Source organism: Natator depressus, chromosome 2, assembly GCF_965152275.1.
Source record: "Natator depressus isolate rNatDep1 chromosome 2, rNatDep2.hap1, whole genome shotgun sequence".
Lineage (NCBI taxonomy): Eukaryota > Metazoa > Chordata > Testudines > Cheloniidae > Natator > Natator depressus.
Window position 1 is genome coordinate 48,679,130 of NC_134235.1, and position 13,607 is coordinate 48,692,736.

The window sequence follows — 13,607 nt, forward strand, 5'->3', positions numbered from 1 at the left end:
CAATCTTTTTAGCTTAACAAAAAGAAGGCTAAGGGGTGACTTGATTGCAGGCTATAAGTATCTACATGGGGAACAAATATTTAATAACGGGTCTTCAATCTAGCAGAGAAAGGTATAACATGCTCCAGTGGCTAGAAATTGAAGCTAGACAAATTCAGATTGGAAATAAGTTGTACCATTTTTGACAGTGAGGGTAATTAACCATTGGAACAATTTACCAAGAGTTATGGTGGATTCTCCATCACTGGAAATTTTTAAATTGAGATTGGATGTTTTTATATAAAATATGCTCTATGAATTATACTGGTGAAGTTCTATGGCCTGTGTTATATAGGTGGCTAGACTAGATGGCCACAATGATCCCTTCTGGCCTTGGAATCTATATCAATGAATCCTTTTTCTTCCCATCTTATCCACCTTGGCTTTCCTGATAACATCTTCCTTTTTCTCCTGCTACCCTTCTGGATGCTTATACAGCATCTCTTTGGGTGGATCCTCCTTCTCTGAATTCAAATCCTATGCTTCTTCCTGTAAAGATTTTCTGGGTAGTATGAGTTTCTTTCCACCCTGCTAGTAATTTCATTTCGGCCACTATCTCTAATCTTGATTATTATAACCCTCTCTTTGCCACCAATTTTCTTCCCTCCAGTCAATGAAAAATATTGTCCCCCCAAATTCCACTTTCTCTATCATATCAAATTTAAGCTTCATGTGATGGCCTAGAAAACCATACATATCTTTGCCCTGCTCAAACTCATATCTTAGCCAAACTCATTCTCACCCTGTTCCTGTCCCCTCCACTCCACCAATGATGTCAACCTTGTTGCTCTGCTTATCCACTTGCCCCACAAACATTTCCGCACAATCTTGCATGTTGAGGAACATGATTAAGTGATTGGGTTTCCTGCTATTGCAGGAAGCTGGACTCAATGATTCAAAAGGTCCTTTCCACTCCTATAACCTATGGCACCTCCTATTCATGGAATGTCCTTCCTGACATGGTCCTCAAGGCTACTACTGCCTCTATATTCAAATGGCTCCAGGAGACCCACTTCTAATGACACATACAAGAAATTAACTGTCAAATTATGGTTAGATTGTGATGACTGAAATTACCTACAATCTAAAAACCCCATCATGCTATTAATACATTTTATTATATAGAATGGAGCTTGGCCAATATATTTTTTCTACATCCCTTTCACCTGCCCTTTGTCCATCTTCCAGACTCTGCTCTCTTCAGCACAGGAAACTTACCTTCTTATGAGAGTGCCCAGCACAGAAGGGACATTACCAGAAACAGACAAAAAACAGAAGCAGCAATGATGGCAGTGATATTAGACCATTGACTAGGTACCATTTAAAAAAAAAAATCTCTGTGTATGGGTAGATAGGTAAGGAGCTGCATGCAATGCACTGATTGCATTCCTTACGTACTGCACAAATATTACAGATTCAAGATCCAGACTCTAAAGCTGCCACCCCACTGTATCCCAAAGAGGTTTCGTAGCTAAGCACCCATGGCAACAAACTTCTGCTCACTACAAACCCATGGCTTTTTGTCATGCTTTATTTGCATACAACCATCTGACTCTCTTTCTTCTCTGCTTTTCTCTCATCTTTTTCATATAAAATAAACAAAAAAAATCAAATTGGATTTTATATCAGCGGTTTCCCCTACTTCTTTTGGAGACTACATATAAAGTTGCTGCAAACCAGTTCCTCTATACAGTAGCTGCCAATAATCACATCATAAAAGGTCAGTTCTACAAATATTCAGCAAACTAGCTACCAAAGGCTTAAGACATTTGTGATGAATTAGTCATCCTGACAACCAACCATTCTCCACAGTATCTTACAACTACTCCAAGCTTATGTGTTGCAGCAGGCTACAGATAATTTCTGCTGAATCAGGCCATTGGTGGTTTCATTTACTTGGGTGTTATTTAATTGTCACTCTTTTAAAGTAGTTTTTAGCTTTTAAAACATCTTTCAAGTGCTAAGAGAAATGTCTTATGTTTTGTGTCAACAGCTAAGAAGCACTGAGATTTCACACCAAATTAGCAGGAATGCACAAAGGATATATGCAAAAAGAAAAGGAGTACTTGTGGCACCTTAGAGACTAACAGATTTATTTGAGCATAAGCTTTCGTGAGCCAAAGCTCACTTCGTAGACTACTAAAAGTAGGCAAAGTTTAGTCAAAGTTAGCTAATAATCACTGTAGCTAACCTTGACATTTTTCCTAGCCTAGATATACTCACTGTGGATTCAGCAAAACAACTATGAAGTTCTAACCAAAATATCCTGTCATATTATCCAGTTTTCCCAGACTTCTCACAAACTGCATGGCTGAGTGCTATAAGTGATTTTTATTGAGAGGCATTTTACCTAAAAGCAGTTAACTTTGACATATGGAGAACAGCTTCCATGAGAAAAATCAAGACTCTATATAAGAATATGTAAAAACACAAGCAAATAAAAATTTGTTTCTGTTTAGATTCAGTTCAAAGGGGCCAAATTCTTTTTTTAATTCCAGATAAGCAAGTGCAGTACCAACTGATGCTACGTGGAATTGCGCACCTCTGCATAAGGTGCCTAAATTTTCAAAATAACGTCCCTCTAGACACGTGACTTGGCACCATTTAAACAATTAACATAGCTCACCCTCTTGCTTCTGCTATCTAAGATCTGATATGCTACCGAAGTATGAACTGCGCACAGCTTTAGAATCAGTCTGATAAATGCAGTTTCTGTGCATGTGTGATGACTTAGTTGTGAAAGTCAAATATCAAAACCATTTCTTGATATTTAACAGCCCAAAATGTATCCTGTGTGGCTGTTGCCAGCCTAGAAGCAGCAAATATACACAGATGGTATGATTCTGGTCCTGGGATTCAGTGCAGCATGTTCCCAACCTGGTTCCTGGAAAAAAGGAAGACCTTCCACAGATATAATGCATGGGTGGAGCTCCTGGCAATTTCAAGAGGCATAGCCATGTGAAAAGTTGGGAGGGACAGCTGGGGAAAAGCTCCTCTGTACGGCATGCTTCCCTAGGAAGTCTCACCTTCTTTCATGCAGCATTAAGTTCTGACCTGTGAAACCTATTGTTTTAGGGCTTGGCTGCAGGAAAAGCGTGCACAGCCACTATGCTGTCCATCCATGGGGGGGTGAGAGTGAGCTGGAAATCATTTCAAAGGGCCCTTATGGAGGAATTGGCTGTCCAGGCAGATACACCGGATCTGCTGGATTGGGTACAGGATATCCCACTGGTCCGCTTGTATATGTGCTCACACACTGCGTCACCTACACACACATTGTTCTGCAAATTATAATACTGTATAAAATCTTATATTTACGAATCTTGGGCCTGATCCTGAAAACGTGTAATTTTGCTTGCATGCATAATCCTACAGACTTCAACAGGACGACTGTGTTTCAAGTTAAGCATGTGCATAACTGTGGCAAGATTGGGGCCTTTTTCATTATTTAGTTATTAATTGGAATGTAGCAACTATAAATATTGAGGAAAAAAAGTATTTAACCACACAGTACTTAATAGCATTCAACAGCCATTTCATTAAACCTAGCTGACATTTAAAAAACACTTTCCCCAGTTCAGTTTCCTAGAGCTATGACTGAAACAAACAAAGAAACAACCAAAACCAACATTCAGCACCGAAGATAGTTAATAAACAGGGGAAAGAGAAGAGAAATTAATACAACCAAACAATTTCTGCCATTAAAAATAGCCTAAAAACACTTACCGAGTGGTTGTCCTGCAATGATCCTGGCATTCTCTCCTGCCACTGCAGCCCTTGCGTGCCTCTCACTCATATACTGTACAAATGCATAACCTTTGTGCACTGAGCAGCCAACTATTTTTCCATATTTTGCAAAGATTGCCTCTATGTCACCTTTTTTGACAATGGCTGTGTTCAGATTGCCAATGAAGACTCTGGAGTTGATTGACTTAGGGTCATTCTTATTGGTGACATTGCTGGTCTGTGTTTTGCCGGTCATGGTTGGCTCACTTAGCTTTAACCCTTAAACAAAGAAGAGAAAGAAAACAGTTACCACTGGCTTCAGAGAGTTTCTCAGTGATAACAACTCACTTAAGCTAAATCCAAATTCATCAGGATTCTATTTTCTAAAAATGAGTAGCAATAAAACTGGCACTGTGAATTTTTAAATATTATCAAGAAGTCAATTTTAAATCTTTCATTTGTATGGATTTAAATATATCCATAAATCTGGTAATCTAATGTTCTGATGTTCATCAGTGGGCTCTACTGCAGACAGTTGTAGATTTGGGCTTTGAAATTCAGCATTGACTTGTTAAATACCTAACTATCTAGAGCTGCAAAGAAAGAGAATAAACCATTATCTTGTGTTAATGAAATGAACATTCAAGGCTAGGTAGAGAACAAACTCTAACAATGAAAGACTTCTCTGCCTTTGTTTGGTAAGTGTCAGCCAGTCACCATTAAATACCCCATTGAATACCACTGACCATTGTGAGGAGCACAGAGCAGGCTATTTACAGTTCATACAGTTTCTTACCATAATCTATATGTTTTATTAGAAACTAACAATTTTCTCCCATTAGAAATATCGCAGGACAAAAAAAAATGCAGAGAAAGTACAAATGGCTAATTCACCTAGAATGACAAAGTATGAAAACAGACCATCTTTATGAAATAAAAACAGTGTTGTTGTTTTTTTCTGAAGAGGCAATAAACCAAATTCAGCCTTGGTATAATGTTACTGGAATCAGTAGAGTTACACTAGGGAAAGATTTGGCTTCAGATTGTAGATTTATGCCCTTATTTTTACAAATCACATAGCTTGGTGGAGCAGCATCAATATATTGCATGCTCTGTCTACTCCCATGAAAACAGCAGCTGCAACTTCTTGTGCTCATGCAGCCCTATGCTTATAAATAAGATCCACCTAACTTTGATAGGTTTCCGAGTAGCAGCCGTGTTAGTCTGTATCCGCAAAAAGAACAGGAGGACTTGTGGCACCTTGGAGACTAATCAATTTATTTGAGCATAAGCTTTCGTGAGCTATAGCTCACTTCATCGGATGCATTCAGTGGAAAATACAGTGAGGAGATTTATATACACACAGAACATGAAAAAATGGGTGTTACCATACACACTGTAAGGAGAGTGATCACTTAAGATGAGCTATTACCAGCAGGAGAGCAGGTCGGGGGAGGGGGGGGGAACCTTTTGTAGTGATAATCAAGGACAGGCCCAACAAAGAAAATAACAGCACGCCACTAGCCATCACCTTCAGCCCCCAACTAAAACCTCTCCAACGCATCATCAAGGATCTACAACCTATCCTGAAGGACGACCCATCACTCTCACAAATCTTGGGAGACAGGCCAGTCCTTGCCTACAGACAGCCCCCCAACCTGAAGCAAATACTCACCAGCAACCACATACCACACAACAGAACCACTAACCCAGGAACCTATCCTTGCAACAAAGCCCGTTGCCAACTGTGTCCACATATCTATTCAGGGGACGCCATCATAGGGCCTAATCACATCAGCCACCCTATCAGAGGCTTGTTCACCTATACATCTACCAATGTGATATATGTCATCATGTGCCAGCAATGCCCGTCTGCCATGTACGTTGGTCAAACTGGACAGTCTCTATTTAAAAGAATAAATGGACACAAATCAGATGTCAAGAATTATAACATTCATAAACCAGTCGGAGAACACTTCAATCTCTCTGGTCACTCAATTACAGACCTAAAAGTCGCAATATTACAACAAAAAGACTTCAAAAACACACTCCAACGAGAGACTGCTGAATTGGAATTAATTTGCAAACTGGATATAAATTAACTTAGGCTTGAATAGAGCCTGGGAGTGGATGGGTCATTACACAAAGTAAAACTATTTCCCCATGTTTATTTCCCCCACCCCCCACTGTTCCTCAGACGTTCCTGTTAACTGCTGGAAATGGCCCACCTTGATTATCACTACAAAAGGTTTTCTCCCCCCCCCCATCCCCCCGCTCTCCTGCTGGTAATAGCTCATCTTAAGTGATCACTCTCCTTACAGTGTGTATGATAACACCCATTTTTTCATGTTCTGCGTGTATATAAATCTCCTCACTGTGTTTTCCACTGAATGCATCCGATGAAGTGAGCTGTAGCTCACGAAAGTTTATGCTCAAATAAATTGGTTAGTCTCTAAGGTGCCACAAATACTCCTTTTCTTTTTGCTAACTTTGATAATATTTCATAACCAAGAAGCTAATAAGTATAATATGCAAATCATACATGCCTGAAGCTTCCTTTCCTTGCATTTACACCTGCTATCACTTAAGTGGAGGTAGAATGAGTATTCCATATGGCTGCTGGCATTTCTCCAGCTACACTAAGCAATAAATGGTCAAAAACATCCATATACATTAAACAACAATTTTAATAAATATGAGGTCATTCATATAGTAATTAAGTATATACCATCTCTTACAAGTACTTTGTTATTGCTCTGTTTTAATTTAGTCATATTTTAGTTGAGATCATATCACAATAGCAGCTCAAGCAAGGCATAATGTGAGAAGGTAGTCCAATTAAAAACTGCTTACAGTTAAAGCACTGGTTTCAGAGTAGCAGCCATGTTACTCTGTATTTGCAAAAAGAAAAGGAGGACTTGAGCTACACGAAAGCTTACGCTCAAATAAATTTGTTAGTCTCTAAGGTGCCACAAGCACTCCTTTTCTTTTTAGTTAAAGCACGGTTCGTTTCTCAAGACCTCCATTCTGGACTCCTAAAGACTGACAGTAACTAGCACAAGTATAATTTTTTTAAATCAATAGCTACCACATATTAAGAACTAGAAAAAAGGAAACCATTGTTATTGAACTCAGTACAATTCCTAGGGCACAAAAATGTCCTCATCCAAAGAACCATTACCACAACTAGCACTATTTTTGGCACTCTTAGAAGAAACTGATTTAGTCCCACATACCAGATGTTGGCTTCAAGGGCCAGAAGGGACCATTCCAAGGCCAGAAGGGACCATTGTGATTATCTAGTCTGACATCTTGCATTACAGATGCCATAGAATTCCCCACCCCCTTCCAAAATAATCCCTAGAGCATATCTTTTAGAAGAACATCCAATCTTGATTTAAAAATTACCACTCATGGAGAATCTACCACAACCCTTGGTAAATTGTTCCAAAGGTTAATTACCTCCATGGTGCGATCATGGTTGAGGCATGCTAGCAAGCTTGAGCTTTCAAAGCCAAGGAAAACCAAGTACTTGATTTATCAAAAGAACACACACACACAATATAGGCAATCAGTCGGGCAACTTTCACCAGCAATAAACTTACTTAATAATACAACATTCAAAGAATTTATAATTAGACAAAAGACTATTATTTATTATAACCACATCAATTCCAAATGGATCCTTGCCTGAAGGCACACAAACAGAACACACAACATTCAGCCTACAAAAGCCAATGAAGTAGCCTTCACCAAAGAAGCCTCTGCTTCATTGTATGGCAAGATTCGCACCAAAGTAACCACCCTTCCCTCCACATTGCAGCATCCAAACCCAGCAATCCAAGTTGGAGTGGTGGTATGGAATGGTGGCTAGGTAGGATCAGCTAAGAGATCTGTGATAACCCCATAAGTTTGCAGTAACTAACTACAATGGTTTTAGTAAAGCCGCTTGGAGGCAGTATGGCCCAATGGATAGGGTAATGGCCTGCCTCCTGTCCTAATTTACTGTGTGAACTTCGACAGTCACTTCATCTCTCTATGACTCTGGTTTCCCTTTCATACTTTGTCTGTTTAGATTATAAGCTTTTCAGAGCAGGACCTGTTTCTCATTATGTTTAAACAGCACATAGTACAGTGGTGTATGATCTGGGTTGAGGTCTCTACGCACTTCCAGCACATAAATAAATAATAAACTGGCAGTAAAAAGGATAAAAATTAAAAAGAAAACAGAAGTTAAATTATGGCTATAGCCATTAAAAATATATTATGTTCTAACTCCCCCATGTTGTTTCACCATTTGACATGGGAGTTTTGGAGCATTCATTTGTTATTTGATTTTAAAAAAATCCTTTTTCATTTTTACACCCAATTTTGCTCTGCAATAGTTTTAATAGAGTTTGAATAGGACATTGTATCTTTCTGTCCTGTAACCACAATTTGCATTGCAAAGTATATGATTTTGTGTCAAAAAGAAAAGGGTTTGTCTGGTGGGTTCTCTCATATTCAAACAAACAGTAAGGAAAATGTGTTACTGAAATTCAAAGAGTAAGAATAATATTAACAGTTGTGTAATTGAGACTGGATTGCCTTGCTGGGCTATGTATAATAAAACTGTGCATATTTCACAAAATCAAAGACACACAGGATTCTCCATTACAATGATAAAGAACTTATGATAAGTTTTGCATCCTGCTAACAATATCCATTTGTGAACAATGAATTGTACTCAGCATATCTGTATTCTTATCTACAGAATTGTAAATATGATATGCCTAAGCTCTGACAACTGAAGGAAAAACAAAACCATTTACTTTTTGCAATTATTGCAGAACCTAACGTAGTATTTGAATTGATCTAATTTCCTTGCAGCTTTTAATAAGATATAACTCAATCATCTTGTTAATTTCTTACCATATCAGTTTTACAAATATCTTCTGTGCATACCAGCTGTGGTTATAAATATGTCTGGCATATAAGAGATATATATTCAAAAAGACTATTTCACAAAAAGTATGCAACTTTTTATGAAATGCATTGTTTTGTTTTGTTATGTTGAAACTGACTCAGAATTTCACCAGTAATAATAAACCCCTAAACTGTCTTACTTGACTTAAGAACTAAAATCATTCCTCACCATGCAGACTACTAATGCTTTGGTATATTGAAATCACAACCCTCTCCAATTTAGAAATTTTCAACCTTGCTGCTAAAAGACCACCAGAATTTTATTTTTATGTAGATATGAATGCAACCTCCTTTGTTTTTAGAACAGTATGTTTGAATAATATATATATATGCTATTATTTATACAGGGAGAACAGGTATGCATGGCAAATGAAACCCTGGCCCCACTGAAATCAGTGGAAGTTTGCCATTGCTTTTAGTGGGGTCAGGATTTTACCTACTGTCTTTGACCCAAAGACATTACAATATAAGGCTCCAATCCTGTAAAGACTTACTTACATGCTTAACCTTGAGCATATGAGCTACTCACGTGTTCAAAATTAAGCATGTAAGTAAGTCTTTGAAGGACCAGGTCCTAAAATGGGGTGAAAAATTCACACCTTTGAGAGATGTAGCTCCTGAGGTAAACAGTGCTAGGTCAAAGGAAGAATTCTTCCATCAACCTAGCTACTGCCTCTTGAGGAGGTGAATTAATTACAGCAATGGGAGAACCATTCCCGTTGCTGTCGTGCATCTACACTGAAGCACTACAGCTGCACAGCTACAGTGCTGCAGCTGTGTTGCTGTGGTGTTTTAAGTGTGGACGTAGCCTCAACAAAACAAACTGACTATCCCAACAGGCTTCAAACAGGAGATGTGGTCAATAAGGTTTGTGAGTTTTCCAAACATCTCTTTCCTGTTTGGTTCATGCCATCAGGTTTTTCAGACATGACATTTCATGGCTTATTCAATGCACAAAAACCATAGGAATAAAGTTACCTATGTACATAATTTCTGGTTGCCAATTTCATTAAAACGTTGACTACTGCACAATATTAAAAATACTAAAAACCACAATCACTGAAAATTTACTTTTTTAGGACTTGTGCGGGTTTCCATAGCATGGGAACTAGACAACATTTTTGTGACCTCTTGTCCTATCCATCCTTAAATGGGCAAAATGTAGCACTTCCCTACATGTTCTTACTTTCCAAACATAAATCATTAGAATGAGGACATCTTTATCTGAATATTCTCCAGAATCTATTCTGCTTTCAAGACTGAAATTCATGGTCCCATAAATCCTACCACACTAGCATTTTGCTAATAGTTGGTCAATGTTTTGTCATGATTCATAGCATGCGTCCATTGTCACAAGGGTTACGAGTCTGTAAAAAGTCAGAATACATGTTTATCACTGAAAAGCAAAAACATGTAGCAAAACACGTATTAGTTCTTTTTATTCGATATGAAATTCCCCTCCTTTCTAAATGTCTGAAGATGTGTATTAAGCAGTAACAATAATGACGTTAACATACATTTCTTAGTGATTCAAACTGCAATCTAAATATTTTAAGTGTCCTTTGTTAGGCTGAAATGTCCTATAGCATGGATTTACCATACAATGGCAATCACATTTTATGAGCAAACTTCAGTGTTCATGTTAATTCCCTTTAATTGGCCATTAAAATAGTTTTATCTCAGCTAAAGTTAGTCAATGATAAAACAATATAACATTTTATACACCTGCTGAAAGAAAGAATTTTAGATTTATTTGGACAAAAAGAAAAAAAAATCTGTCATACGTAGCTTGGGAAAGCCTTGCTTCTTGGTTTAAGGTCATTTAAAATAAGCTACTGTATCTATGGTAAGCAAACAAAGAGTAATCAAAAAGAAAAGGAGTACTTGTGGCACCTTAGAGACTAACCAATTTATTTGAGCATAAGCTTTCGTGAGCTACAGCTCACTTGAGTGAGCTGTAGCTCACGAAAGCTTATGCTCAAATAAATTGGTTAGTCTCTAAGGTGCCACAAGTACTCCTTTTCTTTTTGCGAATACAGACTAACACGGCTGTTACTCTGAAAAGAGTAATCAGTTACTGAGAAGAGGGCACCTGTTGTTAAATCACTAACTGTATGTCTACACAGGGAAGAAAAACATGGGCTTGGTCACATAGCCTGCGCTCCAGCACAAGCCCAGAAATCTACCCAGCAATGAAACAGCCCTGCAGCCTGGGTCCTGCAAGCCTGAGTTGGCTGGCACAAGGCCCGCTGCGGGTTATTCTTTGCTGTGCAGACATACCCTTAGTGTCAAAACATTTTGGGTCTGATATAATGCTTATTAAAATCAGTGAAAAGCCTCCCAATGAGTTCAATGATCTTTGGATCAGACCTTTTTAGTACATTTTGTTTGTTTTGGTTTTACAGCTTTTTCTTTCAATTATTTTTAAGAAGTGCTTGACACATTGTGTCTGTAACATGGACAAAGCTCCCTTCATGCTGACAGTTCTGAGAATCATCCCAATAAAAAATATATCAATTCTTTCCAAGCCTGGAAGAAAATGAAGGGGTTTAAAAGACTTAATAGATTGCACTTCTTGGTCTGCTGCTGCTGCTGTTCTTCTCAAGGAGATAAGCAGTTTATCATTCTCTGGATAAGGTGAATAAAAACATCCATTCTAATAAATCTGGGTTTTATGTAATACATACTGATTTGCCATAGCGCACAGAAAAATATTCTAGGCTATTTCTGTGAATACATTTATTTTAAAATAATTTAAACGCTCCAAAAAATGAAGGAGGACAATGAAAGAGTCAGTCCCTAAGGGCCAGAGAGTACATCAAGCAGAAATATGGGGCTGCAAAGGGCCAGCAGGATAGGGGGAAGTACCTTCCTGCTCCACATATCGCTGGGCCCAGATATCAGCAGGCTCCTCTTTCCCTAGCCACATGGGCTGGGAAGAAAGAGAGGCACTTTTGTAGGGGCAGCCACTATATTTGTAGCCAGTTATCTTGTCTCCTCTTAGTTATCATTTAGTAAGATGATGTCTAGTTTGCTATTTTAATACTTCCTCATCAGTCATTCCTTCTATCCTCTTTATCACTTTTGTTGCATTTCTCTGAATTTCCTCCAATGTAATAAAATCTTTGTTACTGAGGTGCTTAAAACTGAATGCAGTTTCTGGCTGTAGGTGCAATGATACCAGAAAGTATAGGCGGGGGGACAACTGCATCTTTCCCTTTTTCGCAACTTGTTTCTTCTATAAATTGCAACCAATATGTCATTAGCTTTTTTGTTGTCATACCACGTGGCAAATTCATGGCAAATTTGCTGTTCCAATTTTTGGTCTCTTTTGACATTACTGCTTTCCCTTTAGTTAAATATCTGTGTGTAGTGTTAATTGTCCTCATATATGTCAGCTTGAATAGGTCAAGGCTCAATCTCATTCTGTTTTCTTATTTCTAACTTTCAAAGACCTTTTACATGATTTCTCTGCTCTCAAAGACTTTGTAACTCCTAAGTTTAATACCATATGCAAATTTAACTCTTCCAAATAATTAAAGGTTTCAGAGTAGCAGCCGTGTTAGTCTGTATTCACAAAAAGAAAAGGAGTACTTGTGGCACCTTAGAGACTAACCAATTTATTTGAGCATAAGCTTTCGTGAGCTACAGCTCACTTCATCGGATGCATAAACTGGAAAGTACAGTGAGGAGATTTTATAGATACACACAGACCATGAAAAAATATACATTGCAAGGAGAGTGATCACTTAAGATGAGCTAGTACCAGCAGGAAAGTATACTAAGTGAAACTATTTCCCCTTGTTTATTCCTTCTCCCCCTCCCACCCCGCCACTGTTCCTCAGACGTTGTTGTTAACTCCTGGAAATGTGCTGGAAATGGCCCACCTTGATTATCACTTCAAAAGGTTTTCTCTCCCCCCACCCCACTCTCCTGCTGGTAATAGCTCATCTTAAGTGATCACTCTCCTTACAATGTATATTTTTTCATGATCTGTGTGTATGTATAAAATCTCCTTACTGTACTTTCCACTTTATGCATCCGATGAAGTGAGCTGTAGCTCACGAAAGCTTATGCTCAAATAAATTGGTTAGTCTCTAAGGTGCCACAAGTCCTCCTTTTCTTTTTGCAAATAATTAAAGATATTAAATAAAAACAGATCTAATGATGATCCCTGTAGCATCCTACTAGACAACTCTCCCACAACTCAATAACTTGTCATTCCTCATTGCTTTCATTTGTCATGTCCTACAGCTAGTTGTCAGTCTATGTGACAATGTTCATACCCAAGCCAATTTGAATTTATTCTTCAACTAACATTTTCTAAGACATAGCATCAAATGCTTCATTGAAATCACAATTTGTGTCTTATAAGAACCTGTTTGTTTTTTTAATTGCTCATGGCTCAGTTATCTATTAGCTGTTTACAGAGCATCTAATTAGACCAATTTCATCCCACTGAAGTCAATGGCAAAACTTCCAGTAACTATAATTGGGGTAGAATTTGGCCCTTAATATTTGCTATGTTATTTTACTAGGGATTGAAGTTAGATTTGAGAGTCATCATGGTCAATGGTGCCAAGCAGGAAGTTAGAAGCTTCCGAGTTCTATCAGCATTGACTAGTTGTATGGCCTTGGACAGCTCATTTAATATCGCTACCTCAGCCTCTCCATCTGTAAAGTGGGAGTAATAATACTTACAATCACTTACCTAACAAGGTTATTGTGAACATTAACTAGTTGCCTATAAAGTAAAATGCTCTGGCACTAGTAGGTTGATGGAAAATGAATAGCCAGGGTTCCTTTTTGAAGCTTAGCATAAGGATGCAGGGACTGGATCCCATGCCTGGGAAACCTGATGTTCCCAGAGTGCCACC

The 13,607-nt window shown here is 38.2% G+C and overlaps 1 protein-coding gene across 13 annotated transcripts in view; it reads right to left on the reverse strand.

Annotated features, from left to right (window-relative positions):
- Window positions 1–13,607, reverse strand: part of RALYL (RALY RNA binding protein like) — a 581,991-nt gene that overhangs the window by 308,269 nt on the left and 260,115 nt on the right. For all 13 annotated transcript variants that reach the window (XM_074944165.1, XM_074944176.1, XM_074944171.1 and 10 more), the window contains one exon: window positions 3,766–4,044. In XM_074944165.1, coding sequence (XP_074800266.1) covers window positions 3,766–4,044 — 279 coding nt within the window. Of the gene's footprint in view, window positions 1–3,765; window positions 4,045–13,607 lie in introns of those variants that run through there.